The sequence below is a fragment of the Coenobita brevimanus genome, chromosome 1 (assembly GCF_032717465.1).
Source record: "Coenobita brevimanus isolate Jiangsu-jjx chromosome 1, ASM3271746v2, whole genome shotgun sequence".
NCBI classification, from domain to species: domain Eukaryota; kingdom Metazoa; phylum Arthropoda; class Malacostraca; order Decapoda; family Coenobitidae; genus Coenobita; species Coenobita brevimanus.
Window position 1 is genome coordinate 59835415 of NC_136954.1, and position 19666 is coordinate 59855080.

A 19666-nucleotide genomic window follows, 5' to 3' on the forward strand; every position below is an offset into this window, starting at 1 on the left:
AGAATTTAGGTAGGTAGGTAAGGTAGGCAGGTAGGTAGGCAGGCAGGGCTATGGGGCTATCTACACACACGCACACATACACACACACACAGCTATACACACCCCACCACTCACTACACGGAGAAAGCTAAATACGTACACAAGTTTCCTGTCGTTTTAAAAAGTCACACACACACGCACACACGTACACATTCCTAGTTTACATTAATTTATATAAGATTTCTGGAACGCCACTAGTATATAAATTAGGGATGAAGCTCTTGCATGGGATTTTTTATTTATTTTTAAAGGGAGTGGAAATTATATTGTTTTGCCTAAGGTTTAATATTAATATCTTTATAGTCTACGTTTGATGAGGGTTTTGAGAGGGGGTTTTAGGGGGCTGGAGAGAGAGAGAGAGAGAGAGAGAGAGCATAAGATAAGCAGAAAAGGGTAGATGTGAAAGAAAATGAAGGAACGAGAGAGACAGAGTGAGCGTTTGTGTGTGTGTGTGTGTGTGTGTGTGTGTGTGAAAGAGAGAGAGAGAAAGAAAGAGAGAGAGAGACAGACAGAGAGCGCGCGTCATCAGAAACGTTACCAATACACATACACTTAACAAGATCTTGAGGTGGTGACGAAGAGGTTGTCAGGGAAAGGTGAGGCAGGTAAGGAGGGGGGGAACACAGGTATTAATTCATTTATTCATGTACTTATTTATCAACGCCAACATATATATTTAAAGGTAGTTTCTGTGTACAATACATATTAATTTTTATGACGTCATTATTTTCATTTCTCTGACGTCATTGTTTTTATTTACGACCGAAAGTTTTTTTATACACATAGTTTCACAATTTTTCGTTTTCTGTTTGTTTCATTTTTTTTTTTCAATATAATTTTTTCATCACTTTTTCGTTCACTTTTTTCTGCACTTAATTTCACTTTTCTTTAGTCTTGTAAAGTTTGATTTTTATTTTTGGGTTGGATTCCTTGTATACTTTTGGCGACATTATTTTTCTTTATTTCTCTACACATACTCGGAATCCCGTTGGTTGAGAGAGAGAGAGAGAGAGAGAGAGAGAGAGAGAGAGAGAGAGAGAGATTGGTAGATGAGCACAAACAGGTAATATGTAAGAAAAGAGGGAAGAGAGAAAAGAGAGAGAGAGAGAGAGCCGACTACAATAATATTATATACACACAAGTGAGTCATTTATTTGTACAGATATAAATACACAATACTATGATGCTGTAAGCCAGTGTATCTTTGAGTGTATCTATTCCTTGTATCTATTTTTATTCTGGCTTTTTTTTTTTAATTTCCATCTACTTCCATCAACGAGTATATTATTTTTCGTGTTTTTTTTTCCACGGGTATATATATGTGAGTTTTTTTTTCTGAGTTTGAAGTATATATATATTTTTAAAGGGGGGTGCTGTGTTTGCAATTTAACTGGAGATATTATACACACACACACACATACACACACGTACACACACTACACACACACACACACCTACACACCCACCGATAAGGATACCCAGATGACGTTTGTTTGTTTATTTGTTTATTTTCTGTGGTTGATTCTTGCTCACTGTTTCCTCTTGAGATTCTTCGACTTATCCTTTATTTTTTCTGAATCTGTCTTGAGGTAGGGTGGATGAGGTAGGGGGAGAGTGGGGTGGAGGGTAGGGTAGGGATGGGGGTGTTGGGAAGGGCAGGGAATGGTAGGGTAGGGTATTGGGTGGGACAGGGTATGGTACGGTAGGGTAGGGTAGGGCTGGATAATGTAAGGCAGGATAGAATGTGGTTGGGTAGGAATATGTTGTGGTGGGGAGGGGAGGGAAGGGATTCAGGGCCGGAGAAGGGTAGGGTAGGTAGGGTAAGAAGAGGGTAAGGCTGGGGAGGGGAGTTACATTGTGGGGGGAGAGGGAGGCGGTGGTGGTGGGGAAGTGTGGGGAGGGGTGGAGGGTGAGGATGGGGAACAGTGAGGTGGGAAGGGAACTAGGTGTGGAGAGGAGGGGTGTGGGGGAGAGGTGGAGGGAGGTTGTGAAATGGTTGAATGGTTTAGTGTGGGGTGTGTGGGGGTGGGAAGGGGTTTTGAGGGGTGTGGGGGAGAGGGCAGAGGCTGTGTGGGGGTGTATATGGGGTGTGGGGAGGTTGGGACAGAGTGTGGGGTGGAGGTAAAGGGCTGGGTGGAGGTGGGAATGGGTTTGGGGGTGATGGGGGTGAGATGTGGGGTGGAAGTGGAGGAGGGGGAGGAGGAGGAAAGCGTTTGTGTGGGGGTTAGGGTAGATGAGGGTGGGTGTGTGGGTAGTGAGGTCAGTACGATCACCGTTGTGGATTTGGGTAAGGGTAGGGCTGGTGTGGGAAGGGTTGTGGGTAGAGATGTGGGTAAGGGGGGTCTGAGTAGGCCTGCTGTGGGCGTGGGAAGGGAGACTGGGGGGAATGGCAAGGTAGGTTTGGGTAGTACTGGTGTGGGTAGAGATGTGGGTAGGGCAGGTCTGAGATGGATAGGTGTGGGGAGGGGTAGAGGAAGCGCAGGCTTGGATAGGACAGGTGTGGGTGGGGTAGGTTTGGTGAGGGTGGGTGTGGGTGGGGTAGATTTGGGTAGGAGGGGTGTGGGCAAGCCAAATATCGGCATAGGTTTAATCAGCCCAGGTGTGGTGGGGAAAGATGTGGACTGGACAGGTGTGGGTAGAAAGGGTATGGGTAGGGCAGTTGTGGGGAGCTGTGGGGTGTGGAGGGGCAGGTGTGGGGGTGTGGGTAGCTTTGGGGTGTGGGTGGGTGTGGATAAGGTAACTGTGGTCTGGTTGGGGAGAGAGAACAGTGAGGGTGTGGGTAAGGATTGGGGTGTGGGTAGGGGTAGGCTTGCGGGAGGGGTGGGTAGGGAGGAGAGTGTGGATACTGGTGCGGGTAGGAGTCTGGATGTGGGTATGGATGTCGGTGTAGGTAGAGGCTGATTTGTGGGCAAGGGTAGGGACGAGAAAGTGGATATGGGTGTGGGTAAGAATGTGGATGTGGGTAGGGACGTAGGTGTGGGGTGGGACGAAAGTGTGGGTAGCAGTGTGGATGTGAGTACTGAAGCAGCTGTGGGTAGGGGTTGATTTGTGGGTGTGGGTAGCGAAGAGAAAGTGGATGTGGGTAAGGCTTGGGGTGTGGATGTGGACTGCGGTGAGGAGGAGGGGGAGGAGGAGGAGGTAGGTGTGGGTGACTGTGTGAGTGGGGAGAGTTGGGGTGGAGGTGGGGAGGACTTAGCACCCACACACACAGACTCCTGTAGGTGTGGGAGGGGTGTGGGGGTGGTATCCATGGGTGTGGGAAAGGAGGGTGTGGGTGTGGGTGGGTTTGCATTAGGGGAACCAACAATCCCGGGTTCGATCTTGGACGAGGAGGGAGGAGTACCAGCACCATCCTCTTGACTCCCAGGCTCATAGGTGGGTTCCTTGTGGGTGTGGGTGGGTGTGGGCTATGCGGGTGTTGGTAGTCACAAGTGTATGGGTCTGAGGTCCTCGGGTGACACGCTGTGGGAACACTGGGGACACTCGCCCTTCACGCCCTGCAAACACCAAAACACAAGCCTGGCTCAGTATACCACGGTGATGTGGTAGTACATGATATACCACAGGGAATGGGGGTTATATCTCACCATACCTAAACCTATCCCACACCTGCTGTACCTTAACCTAATGCAAGAAGTTGGTATGGATGAGATATACTTTGAAAATGCAAAAAGTGTATGGTGACTGAGGAGGAGTATCGAAGCCATCCCTTCATTGCGTGTGGTAAAAGGGGAATAAAGAGGAAACGTATGGGCTATAACTCCTTCCCCCGCCTCCACTCCATGTATTGGCACGGGGATGTTGTAATCGCTCGTGGTGCTACATGCCTTTTCCGTGCCATCACACAGAAGGGCAGGTTTATGTATACAACCTCCTTCTCATTTGGTACATGTCCTGAAAGATATCAAAGAGATGTGTCCATGCCCTCACCTCACTGTGTTCATGGGATGCAGCACGAGCATGAGGACAGTGGTAGTGATGATGATGTGTTAGATAGTTAAAGATAAGGGTAATGATGTGCTGGATATTTACAAGAGGGCAGGTTCAGTGCACGTACCAGCGTGTGTCCCCAGCACGCCTCACACAACACGTGCCAACACACCACAGACACGGCAGGACGCTCGTACTCCGTCTACACCCACCACACCGGGAAAGAAAGGAGGAAATACACACATTATTATTTCTGTACTGTGTTTCTTATCTATTTAGTGCATCAATATAACGACCTATCCATTTATTCAGTATATATCGTTGCACAAGTACACATATCCCGCCTTCTGTTCTTTCGTAATTTTATGTCGTTTTTTGTACGTAGTTTTCGTACCTATCCAGCGTTACTCATTGGATTTGTGTACACTGAGTAATACTTGTGCATATGATTGTGCACTTCCTCACTACTGTACGTGCTACCAGAAGTATCTCGTATATTCACTTTATGCCACCATTACTACTACCACCACGACTACTACTGTTATTACTGCTACTATCGCCACCGCTACTACTACTACTACTACTGCCACTCACCTGACACACAATACAGAGGAACTTAGATGTAGTAGCTCCTTCTCTCTCCAACACTCTCACTTTTTCCTTCAACGCCTCCAGCTCCACACTCATTGGTTCCACCCTGCTGGCTCTCTCTCCACCCTCTCCACCCTCCGTGTTCCCTCCACCGTTGCTACTCATCTCGGCATCCTCGCTCCTCTCTCCCTCCCTGCGTTCTGGAGAGAGGAGGACAGGAAGAGGGAGGTGAGAGGCGAGAAAGGAAGACAGGGTGAAGGTGGGAGGTATGAAGTCCTAATGATGGAGTGTGACATGTAGAGATGTATGGTATGTAGGAGGACTACCGGGCCTTGGGAGCAGGCTGTGAAGCCTATGCCCAGAGTCGGACACACAATAAAAAAAAAAGTTATGTGATGAGAGACATGGGGTGGTGAGGATGATGATGATTAGACTGAATCTTTATGGATCACTGATATAACTTAGTCTCACACGTACGTAGTATCAGTCTATTTTGAAACTGAAATATTGTAAAATTTCATATTATAATAGACATAGCGTATAGCAAGCTCTTTCGACTTATTTGCCTCGTCGAAGGCGTAGCTAGTGTGATCAATTACGTTCCTTTGTATGTATGTAAGTACGTATGTTGACAAAATATCTTCGTGAATGTCTGATCCGATTTAGATCAATACTGCCACATACAGCGTGAATGACTTTTGGAAGAAGTGATTCGATTTTGATGCAGGTCGATCAAAGGTCAGGTTCACAGGTCGAGGTCAGTATTTAGGGCGAGGCGTATTCTAATGATTGTCTGATCCGATGTGGATCGAACTTACCACATACATAATATGTACGCAGTGAGTACGGTCACTCTCACCCACATGCTACCACTTGGGTATTGCTTACCGACCATGTCAGTCTGCCTATACCTTTCCTAAAGCTCCTATTAAACGACAAAAACACAAGCCATCCGTCCAGGCCATCTCTGTCCCTGGCACCAGCAGTACTCACCCATCAGCTGCGCCTGTGGTCTGAGCAGTGACGGTACCCTCACCCTCCTGCCTCCACACCACTCGTACTCCTCCACGTCGCCCTCCACGTCCACCACCTCCTCCTCCACCCCTCCGCCGCCCTGTACCACGCCCACACCCGCGCCCACGCCCCCGCCGCCCCCGGACTGTGATGGAGAGCCAGACAGCGTTACGAAAGGCAGCAAAACCTTCTGCAAAGATTATAAGACACACACCTCACAATTCATAACACGTAAAATCACACAGTATTATAACAAACACAGGTATAGCTAACATTCACTCGGGTAACCCTTTGGCTGCTATGGATTTCCCTCAGCTGAATAAAATCGTCTGGCCAAACCTCTTCAAAAATTTCTCTGCCCCTTCACTCGACCACGTACTTTTTTTTTTTTTTTTTTTTTTTTTTTTAGGGGTGAGACTTTTCGAACTGGAGAGGTTAGATATAGCCTTCATTAACCCTTTCAGTACGAGAGGCCTTTCCTGAGCTGAGTAAAATCGTCGTGAGGCAGCAGAAAATTAACTAAAACAAGTCCAGCATCGGAGGGAAGAGACTAAACTGCTTCCCCCACAAGACATTTATCCAAACTAGACGATTTTATTCCGTTCACATATTGGGCAGAAAAGGGTTAGATTTACACCATTAACCCCTTCACCACGAGGCTATCTACAGTATAATATTTTGGTGTCACGATTTCACTTAACAAAGAAAAAAAATGGTTGTAGGAGTTAGCAATAATGTTCTTTAACCAGGGCAGCCAAAGGGTTAAGATCCTTTCAACTTCAGTATTTGGATTGGATGACATGTATTGTTATCTGTTATATGCATTTTAACGTATAGTCAATAGTACTGTACACACTTTCAGCCCCCCCTCGCACACAAACACACAAACACACACACACACACACACACACACACACACAAATTAACATGTCAAATCTCAGCGTCATGAAACCTCTCGAGCAAACCCTGGACACCCCTATATACCTGGCGCCCTCCCAGACACACAAGACAAACCATTCCACATCACTCTTGTCCTTCCCGTGCTCACAGAACCCGCTAACATTCCCAGCAACCCTTTGAAACCTCCTTGGAAACCCCAGAAACCGACCCTCCTCAAGCAGTTCTCTACCTGTGCATGCAAATCCTCAAGTGTTGTTCCCGGCATCCTCTCACGCAAACGGAAAAAACCAGTCCAGACAACTCGGCCCTCACTCACACCTACATAACTCTAAAAATCCCCCAAACCCCCTGAAAAGAAAACGAAACCCTCTGAAAACCCCCGGAACTCACCCTCCTGAGGCAGTTTTCGACGTGTGCATGCAAATCCTCGGGTGTGGTTGCCGGCACCCTCTCCCCACACACGGGACACGCCGGGCCACACTCGTCACTACGCCCAGATCGACGCTTCTTGGCCCGTAGGCGCACTTGTCGGTTGGCCCGGACGCGTTGGTAGGTCTGTAAGTAGGTAGGAAGTAGTGGAGGGTTAGTAGGTGTGATGGATGGGAGTGTGTGGGGGGGGGTAGGTAGGAGTAGTAGTAATTTCATAAGAGAGGATGCGTGAAATATGTTTACTCTCTTGATCTGTTAAGGGAAGGTTATATGCAGTAAATGTTAGATGCACACGTCGTTGCACTCCATCTCTTATGTCTATGATCTGAAGTGGAAGAGTGTGCGTTCATGGTGTGGAGGTAACGAGAGAGAGAGAGAGAGAGAGAGAGAGAGAGAGAGAGAGAGAACTGGGAGGTGGCTCTAAACTGAAATAAGGTGTTAAAAGGTTCTGTCCTAATCCCAGATCTTATCACTCCCCCTCCCTTACCCCTTTATTGACCCTTACCTGCCCTTAGTGGGGGAGCTAAGGGTAGAGGGAGCTAGTGGGGGAAAGGGGAGGGGGATCAGTGGATTTTTTCCCCCACTGTACACACACACACACACACACACACACACCTAACATCTCTTCCTCACCCTTTTTCGTCTCTGATTCCCTTCCCCTTCTCTCTTTCCTCCCTCCCTCTCCGACCACTCTCACCCCTACCCTTCCCTCCCCCTCTCCTCTCCCTCTCTCCTTCCCTCCCCTCTCTCCATCTCTCCCTCCTGTAGCCCATCCTTCCTAATTCTTTCCCCATCCAACCCTCACCCATTCCCCCTGTGTTTCTACTGTATATCTGTCCATCCATCTATCTATCCATCTATCTATCTGTCGCCACTCAGTCTTCCTTCCCCCACCCCCAACCCTCTCCCTCACCTCCCCCATCCTTCTAACTCTCTCCCCCTGACCACCCCCTCTCCCCTCCACCATCCCCCCTTCAGTTGTAAGGCTTCTGGTGGGAATGCTGGGGTATCACAGGCTCTCCTCGCCTTACCTCCCCCTTGTGGTTGGATTCTATACCTCCCTCTCTCTCTCTCTCTCTCTCTCTCTCTCTCTCTCTCTCTCTCTCTCTCTCAACACGCACACAGCAAGTCAGACCGAATCACGCACTAATCCATCACACACACACACACACACACACACACACACACACACACGTTCAAAGGAAAGGGCGACTTTAGGCTTGTTGAGTGCCAGTTGTAGCTAGAGAGAGGTTTAAGCTTATTAGAGAGAGAGAAAGAGGGAGCGAGGGAGGGAGACTGAAGGGAGAGAAATTACACTGATGGTTACAATTACATAGAGAGAGAGAGAGAGAGAGAGAGAGAGAGAGAGAGAGAGAGAGAGAGAGAGAGAGAGAGAGAGAGGCCAATTCTGTAAATCATTGTGTACAGCCACATGAATTTTTTTTTTTTTTTACTGCAAGGAAGAAAGAACCAAAGGCCAAACGAAAGCTTAACACCCAGGGAGCTTGAGAAAGCTGCAATATTACCCCTGTGAAGTGTAGGGGGCCGAGGCTAGGCTGACGTAGACCTAAACAACAGACACACTAGAGAGCGGCCAGACAGCGCAGACCTCCGCCAATGCCACTGCCGTTAAAAAGGAACCGCCTCTAAATTTAACCAGTTATTTTTTGGTCCATGGTACACCTTTCCACATCATTTCATTCTGGATCCGGCCCAAAATTTAATCATTATTTCCTTGGCCTATGTCCCACCCTTCCACAAAATTTCATCAAAATCCGTTCATATCTTTTTGAGTGATCCTGCAAAACAGACAGACAGACCAACCAACGCAGGGTAAAACATAACCTTAGCGATGGCAGTAAGGTGATTTATCTACGCATTACGGTACGAAAATAAAGAGTAATGATGATAATGGACAGTGTTCGTAATCATCATCATCATCACCACCATCATCATCACCATCATCATCATCACCATCATCATCATCAGTTGCATTCTGTTTTTAATGAATTTTATCGCCCGGCATGTACACGCCTGACACGAGGAGGCCCTGAAGACAAGTGATCCGCAGGGCAGAGGGTTGCAGTTTTTATTTATTTACTTATTTTTTATCCATAGGGCCGAGGGATTTTTGTTTTTTTTTTAAGTGACCTGCCCTCACCCACCACTGCACATAAGAGTATAGATTTTGAAGGATTTTTGAAGTGTAGGGTGAGAAGTGCATATGTAAGTGTATTCTGTTAACGTGTCTGTGTGTGTGATGGAGGGTGTATGTGTCACCGGGAACGCATGCAAGGACATACTATTGCACCCACTTCACTATCCCACCCCAAGTGCAACAGAACCCAGGTCAAGATGGCTGGCAGACGAACACAGCACCCACCCAGCCACCAGAAGCCGTATGACCACCAGGCTCTCCCTTTATAACTGTGGCAGGGTAGTATTTCGTTCATCCTGGTCAATTTTATACTACGAGCCACTTATTTGGTACAACTCAGACATTTAAAAATTTGGAATGAAGACGTGGTTATTTGGCAGCTTAATCATTGTGTTAACTGGAAATGGTTTATTGTTTAATGATCCATTCTTATCCATCTTATTTATCTATCTATTGTCTATCTCATGTATATATATCGATCTCTCTCTCTTTGTCTATCTTTGTATATGTTTATTATGATCTCTGTGTAGTCCAGTACGTTAGGGAAAAAAGTAACTCCCCAAATATGTTTCTCCCAGACATTTATCAACTGGTCTGTATTATCGATGTCTCATTAAAACAACTCTCTCTCTCTCGACACACCTTCAGAGTTCATGCTGGTGAAGGAAGTGGAAACAGGGAAGATGTATGTATTCCTGAGACAAGTGACGGAAGAACAGACAACTACAGACAGACAGAAGGAAAGACGGACAAAATCCACAGCCAGAGAAAGTGTAAAGCAATGGAGGGAAGGGCAGAAAACTACGACAACCACAACAAGGTGAGACACTTACATCCCAACCCGGGTCTCGAGCGCGTGTGTGTAGCGGCAGGTGTGGGCTGAGGGGCGAGGTGACTGTAGCCGCCCCGCTGGTGAGGCCCGCAGAGGAGGAGGGCGTGGGCGTCGTGGTGGTGGACGTGGGGGCGGTGGTGGGCGTGGGCGTGCGCTGTGCCAGGGGTCGGGTCTGGGGGAGGCGGGCCAGCTTGTCCAATTCGTGGCTGAGGTGGGATTCCAGCTCCCCAGACCTCAGCGTCATCCCACACACAGGGCACCACGACTCGCCTGGCCGGGGCTTGCGTCCTGGGGGAAAAAGGCGATATGAGTTAGTGTAGGGGTCATACTGGGTCAAACGAGGTCAAGTGAGTCAATGTACGGGTCATACCAGCTTCCCCGTCTGTAGGGTCATCCCACACACTGGGCACCAAGATTTGCCTGGCCGGGTCTTGCATCCTTGGGGGAAAAGAGTTGTATGGGTTAATGTAGGGGTCATGGTGGGACACACGAGGTTATACGGGTCAGTATACGGGTCATATAAGGTAACATGGACACAGAGCATCAAGATTCTCCAGGGCAGGGCTTGTGTCGGGGTGGTGGTGGAAACGGTTGTATGGGTCAGTACAGGGGTCATATTGGGTTACATGTGGTCGCGCGGGTCAACAGGTGGGTCATACGTGCCACATGAATACGGGGCATCAAGACTATCCAGGGCAGGGATTGCATCGTGGGGGAGAGGGGTTGTATAGGTCAGTGTATGGGTCATGGTAGGTAATACGAGGTCACGTGTATGTGTATATGAGTCGTACATGGTCACGTGGAAACGGGGCAACTGTATTCTCCAGGGCAGGGCTTGCGTCTTGGGGGGAAGGGTTGTATGAGCTTGTGTCGTTGGACAGAAAGCTCATTTAGGTCAGTGTATAGGTTATATAAGATCCAAAAAAAAGTCCAATCCCATAATACTCCTTATGTGTGCCAAGACCTCTGGCTGAGCTATCATACTTCATCACATTTAAAAGTAGGTGCCAAAACCTTACAGAACTTCTGAGCACATTATTGACATTACACAAATATACCTGGTAAGAAACACAAGTTCACATCTTTATTTTCATTATAGAGGGAAATTATATCAAAGGAAAATCATTAGTTTTGTTGCTGTGTGTTGTACAGATGTTGAGTTGAACGTGTGTTACATTGATAAGAAGACCAGAACTGCACTCCACGCCCCTAGCGCTGTTGCACCAGGCTCAGGATCTGACATAAGAGTAGGACGATATCTCCATATTTATGTGGATTTGTATTGATGAATCCCGGTATCCTATTAACCCCCTTTTGGTAGAACTGTAATCCTTTTTATATCGGTTTGTAGGCTGTCACTCATAATATTATTGTATGTAATGTTTTTTAAGTCACTGACCTGACATTTGGTACTCATTTATTTATTATTTTTATTTATTACTGCTTCCAAGCTCCGGCATTTACCCTCCATTATTTATAAGGTCCTGGCTGTTTGCATGGGAGGTGTGAGGTCTCAAAATCGATACCCGGCCGAAGTCTCATTCACCAGTCATTTCCCTAGACCTGGAAATGAGGACTCTGATGCCAGTAACTGTTCTTTTTCGTATTCTAGGGGTAATGTGTGGGTGCTATCCTTGTCAGTTACGTTTGTGGGTGCTGGTGATTCTCCCCCTACCCATACCACAAAGCCGGAGCGTGGTGGGTTAAGGCCGGATGCACTCGATGTTCACTTCCTCACAATCCAACTCTTCCTTCTCACTTAAAAGATAAATTGATAGACATAGGCATCGGTTGAGTTAGATGAATAGACAGAGGTATGGATAGACTGACAGAAGGATAGACACGGCTTTAGATAGATATAGATGGATATAGAAATATACATAGATAGATAGATAGACAAAGATAGATAAATTAACTGATACACGGGCAGTTTGAGGTACATAGGTAGATAGATAAATAAACAGATGGATGGATGGATAGACAGATGGATAGATAAATAGACAGGTAGATAGAATAACATCGCTAGATAGATAGATAAAAATAGATGGATGGAGAGGAATTTGGGACAGTGGTCAAGAAAGGAGGAGAAAGAAGAGAAGAGATGGAGAGATAGTAGAGAGAAATGATATCTTTTACCTCCTTATCTATCTTTCAGCCACATTCCTCTCTCTCTCTCTCTCTCTCTCTCTCTCTCTCTCGTTTCTTTCCATCCTCTCACACCTTCCCCTTTCCTCTCCCCTGCCCCTTCCCTCCTTATGTTTTTCTTTCCTCCCCTCCCCTTTTTTCTCCCCTCCCCTCTCTTCCCTTTCCCTTCCCCTTCCTTCCCGATCCTCACCATAACCACTCTCTCTTCTCCCCCCCGTTTTTCTCGCACCCCTTCCCTTCCTTCCCATTCCCTCCTCTCTTGTCTGTTTTCTTCCCCTCCCCTCCCCTCCCCTCCCCTCCCCTCCCATCCATCCCCTCCCCTCCCCTCCCCTCCCCTCCCCTCCCCGTCCCACAGGTAAAATTCCTTCCCTCCAACGCCTCATTGTGCGATTTAACACCTAAAGTATTATGCACGGAAGGGAAGGGGGAGGGGAGGAGGGGAGGGATAGAGGAGGGGTTGAGAGAAGAAAGGGGGGAAATGGGGAGATGGGAGGAGATAGAGAGAGGGAGGAGGAGGAGGAGGAGGAGGGAAGGAGGGGGAATAAGGGAGACAGAGGGAGAGAATAAAAAGGGGAGAGGGGAGGAGGGAAGAGGGAGAGACAAGGGAAGGGGAAGAGGAGGGGGATGCGCGATTTGAACACCTAAATTGTTATGCATGGGAGGGGAGGGGAGGGGAGGGGAGGAAGAGGGAAAGAAGAGGAGAGGGAAGGAAAGGAGAAAGGGGGGTGGATGAAGAGGGAAGAGTAAGAAGAGGGAAAAGGAGAAGGGGAAAGATTGATAAGATAGAGATAAGTAAGGAGAGGGAAAGAGGCAAAGGAGAAGGAAGAGAAAGAGGAGAGAGAAAAGACGAAGAAAGAATAAGCTGGAAAGAGGCAAGAAAGGAAGGAGAAGGAGAGGGGGAGAAGGGAAAGAGAGAGAGAGAGGAGGGAAGGCAATACGAAGGGAGGAATAAAGAGGGAAGAGAAGAAAGGAGGAAAGACTGGGAGAGATGATGAGAAGAAAATGTGTGTGTGTGTGTGAGAGAGAGAGAGAGAGAGAGAGAGAGAGAGAGAGAGAGAGAGAGAGAGAGAAACAAATTAACCTTTCATAATCCAAGTGTTTCCTTAATCTGAATAAAATCGTCCTGAAGTCACCAAGATAAAGAAAAATAATCTTTACACATTTATTTCTTATCTTTTAATATTAGTGTTGTTTTCATCTGACGGGACTGGGTTAATTTCAGCTCGAATACTAAGTGGTGGGTTATTGAAATTTGATACGCCTTTGTTTTGAGGTAGGAATGAGTCTCCTTGGTTACTATTCAAATCAACCCCCTAGTCTGTCTACTCTTGGCCATCAAACCGAGCTGAAAGAGGTTGTTGTATTTTTCGTTGAATAATAATAATAATAATAATAGTAATATTAATAATAATAATAATAGTAGTAGTAGTAGTAGTAATAGTAGCGGTAGCAGTAGTAGATGTATTAGTAGTAGTAGTAGTAAAAGTAATAGTAGTAGTAGTAGTAATAATAATAATAATAATAATAATTAAAAATACAATAAGAAGTAAGAAAGACTGAAAGAAAAGAAAACAAAGGAGTAAGAATTACTACCCAGAGGGGGTGAGAAAAAGAAAGAGAGGTGAGAAAGGAGGGAGGGGGAGGGGTGGGGTGGGGGGAGGGGGGGGCGTATTCAGCGGGGGGGCCTCTGTCCACACCTCGTTGGCTGGGTAATAAATGGAGACTCGTGCCCTCATTGTTCTCCACGGGGGGTAGGCTGGCAGAGACACAGGGTGAGAGAGAGAGGGAGAGAGAGTATGAGGAGTAATGCTGGAAAGAGAGGGAGGGAGGGAGGGTGGGACTGAGAATATTAGAGTTAGAACTAATACTAGGAAGCTATGAGAGAGAGAGAGAGAGAGAGAGAAAGAGAGAGAGAGAACAAAATAAGGATATACAAGTAAGGAATTAGAAGAATGCAGAATATTAATTGAGAGAGAGAGTGAGCGAGGGTGGGAGAGAGAAAGCGAATTAATATTAGGAAGGTAAAATGAGGAAGTAAGAGAGGGGAAAATGGGGGAGAGAGAGAGAGAGAGAGAGAGAGAGAGAGAGAGAGTATAAAGGCTCAGTCAACCTCGCAATATCATCTTATCAAATAAATAAATAAGACAAAGACATCATCATCATCATCACCACCACCACCACCACCACCACCACAAGCACAAACAAAACACGCATTGCTTTCATATACCTTGCACCTTACGACGCAGGTAAAAATAACCCCAATTAGGCCTCATACATAGAGGTCAGAGTCTGGTGTCTGTTGAGGGAGAGAGAGAGAGAGAGAGAGACTACTTAACCCCTTCCCATGCTGACAAAGTACGAATTGGGAAGGGCTGTCCAGTTTTCTTTCGTCTTTTATTTCTTTTTCTTTTTTATTTTCCTCTGTCTGTCTGTCTGTCTGTCTCTCTCTCTCTCTCTCTCTCTCTCTCTCTCTCTCTCTCGTTTTCTTCCTTCCCCTCCCCTTCCCCCCCCCCGCTAAATACGCCCCACCAAGCATACACTGCAACAAGACACATTGCCCATTGTTGCAAAAGCGTATATAATCACACCCACCCTCCTACCTACCTACCTACCTACCTACCTACATACATACATACATACCTACCTACCTACCTACCTACCTACCTGCTTTGTTACCTGCATGCCTACCTACCTACCTCCCGACCTACTTACCTATCTGCCTGCTTACATATTAATCTGTCTACCTATTTACCTACCTACCTACTTTCCTGTATGTCTATCTACCTACCTGCCTATCTTCGTGTCTACCTACCTACCTACTACCTACCTACCTAATTATCTGCCTACCAACCTTCACCTCGCACCCACCCACCTACTTATTCACCCCTAAACCACCTACACCCACCCAGCCCACCTACAAACATACACTCCTGCACTTAACCACATCCACCACTTACACCCTCCCGCACTTATGTTATACCCACGTACACCCATGTACAACCACTTACACTCATTTACACCCACTTACATCCACTCTACAACCACGTACAACCACTGACACCCACCTACACCCTCCTGCGCCCTCCTTGCACCCACCTACACCCTCCTGCACCCACCTTACACCCTCCCACACCCACTTACAACCACCTTCACCCACAGTACACTCAGTTACATCCACCTTACACCCACTTACACCCACTTACACCCTCCTTACACCCACTTACACCCTCCTTACACCCACCAACTCCCACCCACATGCACCTGCACCCACTTATATCCTCCTACACCTTCCTTACACTCACCATACACCCACCCACATCCACCTTACAACCACCTGCATCCACCTACACCCACCCATATCCACCTACACCCACCCACATCCACTTTACAACCACTTGCATTCTCCTTCACCCACCTTACACCCACCCACACCCACCTGCATCCAGCTGTCATGGGCTTAACACATCACCATGTAATGCCTTCACACCACATTAAGAGAGGGAGGGAAGGGAGGCGAAGGAGGGGAGGGGAGGGGAGGATGGGGAGAGGAGGGGTAGGGGAAGGAGAGGGGTAGGGTGGGATCGGCGAGGGGAGGGGAGGGGAGGGGTAGGGTAGAGAGGGGAAAGGAATTGGTTTTGGGGAGGAGAGGTGAAGGAAAGAACATAGGAGGGGGGGGGAAGAAGGGGGAGAAGGGAGGGAAAGACAAGAAGGAAGGAAGGAAAGGGAAGAACACAGAGGATAATGAGGAGAGGACAAGCAGGAAGAAGCAAAGGAAGAGGAGGAATTGAGAAGAGCAAGGGAGGTGTGGGAAGAGGAAGGAGAGGGGAGGAGAAGGGGAGGGTGGAAAGGGAAAATAATGAGGGGAGAGGTAAGGCAAGGGAGAAAGAGAGAAGGAGTGGGGTGGGGAAAAGGGAGATGGTAGGAGAGGGGGGAGAGGAGGAGGGGGGAAGAGGTAAGAATTCCATGCTCGTAAAGAATACCTGATAATATCTACTTGGCGCAGGTGTGAACGGTGCACAGGTAACACTTATTATTATTATTATTATTATTACTATTATTATTATTATTATTATTATTATTATTATTATTATTTTTATTATTATTATATTATTACTACTACTACTGTTATTATTATTATTATTACCACCACTACTATCATCATCATCATCATCATCATCATCTCTTTGTAGGGCAGGGGTGGGGATGACTGCTAGAGGTAGGGAGGGAGAGGACAAAGGAATGAAGGAAAGGGAGGTGTATTAAGGGAGCACAAAGGAGTACAAAGGAAATCAGATAGCAACATATGTATTACTCCTTTCATGTCCGTTATAGTGAAGAATCTAAGCAACAAAACTATCCGGAGTTAATAATAATGATAGAAAAGCAGGAAGGGAAAGGAAGGAAGGAATAGAAAGGAAGAGAAAAGAACATGAGGGATGAGGAGCGACAGGGAAAGGCTGGTGAGGATGAGGATGAGGTGAGGATGGAGGGAGAAGAGAAGGAGGGGAGGATGGAGGGTGAAGAGAAGGAGGGGAGGATGAAGGGAGAAGAGAAGGAGGGGAGGATGAAGGGAGAAGAGAAGGAGGGGAGGATGAAGGGAGAAGAGAAGGAGGGGAGGATGAAGGGAGAAGAGAAGGAGGGGAGGATGAAGGGAGAAGAGAAGGAGGGGAGGATGAAGGGAGAAGAGAAGGAGGGGAGGATGAAGGGAGAAGAGAAGGAGGGGAGGATGAAGGGAGAAGAGAAGGAGGGGAGGATGAAGGGAGAAGAGAAAGAGGGGAGGATGGAGGGAGAAGAGAAGGAGGGGAGGATGGAGGGAGAAGAGAAGGAGGGGAGGATGGAGGGAGAAGAGAAGGAGGGGAGGATGGAGGGAGAAGAGAAAGAGGGGAGGATGGAGGGAGAAGAGAAGGAGGGGAGGATGGAGGGAGAAGAGAAAGAGGGGAGGATGGAGGGAGAAGAGAAGGAACGGAGGAGGGAGGGAGTAGAGAAAGAGGGAAGGATGGAGGGAGAAGAGAAGGAGGGGAGGATGGAGGGAGAAGAGAAGGAGGGGAGGATGGAGGGAGAAGAGAAGGAGGGGAGGATGGAGGGAGAAGAGAAGGAGGGGAGGATGGAGGGAGAAGAGAAGGAGGGGAGGATGGAGGGAGAAGAGAAGGAGGGGAGGATGGAGGGAGAAGAGAAGGAGGGGAGGATGGAGGGAGAAGAGAAGGGAGGATGGAGGGATGAGAGAGGAAGGGGAGGATGGAGGGAGGGAGGGGAGGAATGGAGAGAACTGAGGAAGGTTGGGGAATATGAGGCAGGGGTAATGACTGACTGATAAAGAAAGGGATGGGGAGGAAAGAAGGAAGAGGCGAAGAGAAGGGAGGAAGGAGGAGGAGAAGGAAGGAAAGAAGAAAACAGGGGAAGGGAGAAAGGAAGGGAAGAAGAGGAGACTTGGGTATTGACAAGGGAGGCTTTAGAAGTGGCAGGGAGAATTAAAGAGAGAGGGATGAGAAAAGGCAGGGTAGAGTTGGGCAGGGAGATGAAGGAGTGAGAGTAGCTGGTGGGCGAAGGGAGAAAGGGGAGAGAAGAAGGGAGGAGAAGAGAGAAGAAACGGAGGAAGGGAAGGAGAGAGGCAAGGGAGGGAGGAAGAAAAGGAAGAAGAGAATGAAGATGGGAGGATGGGTAAGAGTTGGGGAGAGAAGGGAATGGGAAGGGAGGGGAAGGACGAAGTAAGGGTGGGAGGGAGGGAAGGAGAGGAGAAAAAGGAGGGAGAGGCGGAGAGATGGATGAAAGGGAGGGAGAGGCGGAGAGATGGATGAAAGGGAGGGAGAGGCGGAGAGATGGATGAAAGGGAGGGAGGAGGGGGAGGAAACAAGGAAGGGAAGGAGGGAGGGGAAGAGAGAACACAGAAACAAAGGGTGAGAAGTGAAGGAGAGAGGGAAAGAAAGAAAGAAGAGAGGAAGGGAAGGGAGGAGAAGGGAGAGGAGGAATGAATGAAGGAGGGAAGGCAGAGAGGAGTGTGGGGAGGGATGGGGAGTTGGGAAGGAGTGTGGGGAGGGATGGGGAGGAGTGTGGGGAGGGATGGGGAGGCTAGGTCTAGTGGTGGCAGACATCCACTTGACTCTCTCCCTCAGTGACTCATTAATCATTACACTGTTTACTCTCTCTCTCTCTCTCTCTCTCTCTCTCTCTCTCTCTCTCTCTCTCTCTCTCGTAAAAACTGGTGAAATTTTGGTTCCCTATGTAACACCGCTCTTTACAGGTATAGAAGAGAGAGAGAGAGAGAGAAAGGGAGGCATTTAAAGGTACCGTCACGAGGACTTAACAAAGAGCCAGTCATGTTCTCTCTCTCTCTCTCTCTCTCTCTCTCTCTCTCTCTCTCTCTCTCTCTAACACACACACACACACACACACACACACACAAACACACCATCTCCCTTCACAGAGACAAGAATAACAAGTAAGTAAAAGAAGTGAGAGAGGGGAAATATTCAGGAGAGGAAAGTGAGAGAGTGAGTGAGTAAGAGAGAGAAGAAAAGTAAGAGATATGGAGGGACAGGTGAGAGAGTGAGAAAGTGACAGAAGCGTAGAAAAGTGAGAGAGTGCGAGGGAATGGAACGATAAAAATGAGAGAGAGAGAGAGAGAGAGAGAGAGAGAGAGAGAGAGAGAGAGAGAGAGAGAGAGAGAGAGAGAGAATCACCTCCACAAAGCGGCTTACGACTAAGAGTGGAACAACAATGACTTAGTATAGCGAGTTGGTACCTGGGTGTAAGTAGGTAGGTAGGTAGGTAAGGAGGGAGGGAAGGAAGGAGGTAGGGATGTATGGATGGAGGGAGAGAAGGAAGGAAGGTAGGAAGGAAGATTGATAGATTTGTAAGTAGGTAGGTGCGTAGGTGTAGGTAAATAGGTAAACTGGTAGGGAGGGAGGTAAGATGGGGAGATAAGAAGGAACGAGTTGGTGAGTAAATGGGTAAGTAGATAAATAGAGGGAGGAAAGGAGGTTGGTAGATAGGGAGGAATGTAAGTAGGTATAGTGAGGGAGGAAAGAAGGTAGACAGGTAGGTAGGTAAGGAAAGACAGAAGGTAAACTGAAGACAGGTAATATAAAGGAGACACACACACACACACACACACACACACACACACACACACACACACACACACACACACACACAAACTAAAACCTAAACGAGACCTAACCCTGTATTATTCGAGCAAAACGAAATCTACCCACGTATTCCCTGCGTAACTAGCCTCGTGGCCCTCTCAGCAATGGAGAAGAGGTATTATTATTAGTTATTATTATTATTATTATTACTGATATTATTATTATTATTATTATTATTATTATTAATATATGGAAGGGAGAATTTTAGCATGCCCTTTGCCTGTATTTTTTTTTTTTTTTCTTTACAGATGAATATGTTGAAAATATAAAAGCCTTTCTCTCGATTTCTCCAGCCCATGTGTACGTGAGAGAGAGAGAGAGAGAGAGAGAGAGAGAGAGAGAGAGAGTACAATAATGTGTCACTATATAATACCCTAACCTTTTGAGGAAAGTTTGCTCCATGTCTTCCTTTTCAGGCTGGAGGAAAGGGGTGAGGAAGGGAGGGAGGAGGTAATGGAGAGAGGAAGGGAGGGAGGGAGGAAG

General features: G+C 47.4%; 1 protein-coding gene across 1 annotated transcript in view; it reads right to left on the reverse strand.

The window, feature by feature from the left end:
• Nucleotides 1-3401: 3401 nt before the first annotated feature.
• The window catches only part of LOC145405162 (uncharacterized), a 68815-nt gene continuing 52550 nt past the window's right edge, over nucleotides 3402-19666 (reverse strand). The window contains exons 5-10 of the mRNA XM_080276638.1: nucleotides 9895-10181; nucleotides 6865-7029; nucleotides 5554-5719; nucleotides 4564-4760; nucleotides 4097-4171; nucleotides 3402-3536 (exon numbers count right to left, since the gene is read on the reverse strand). Coding sequence (XP_080132764.1) covers nucleotides 3465-3536; nucleotides 4097-4171; nucleotides 4564-4760; nucleotides 5554-5719; nucleotides 6865-7029; nucleotides 9895-10181 — 962 coding nt within the window. The 3' untranslated portion in view covers nucleotides 3402-3464. The remainder of the gene's footprint in view (nucleotides 3537-4096; nucleotides 4172-4563; nucleotides 4761-5553; nucleotides 5720-6864; nucleotides 7030-9894; nucleotides 10182-19666) is intronic.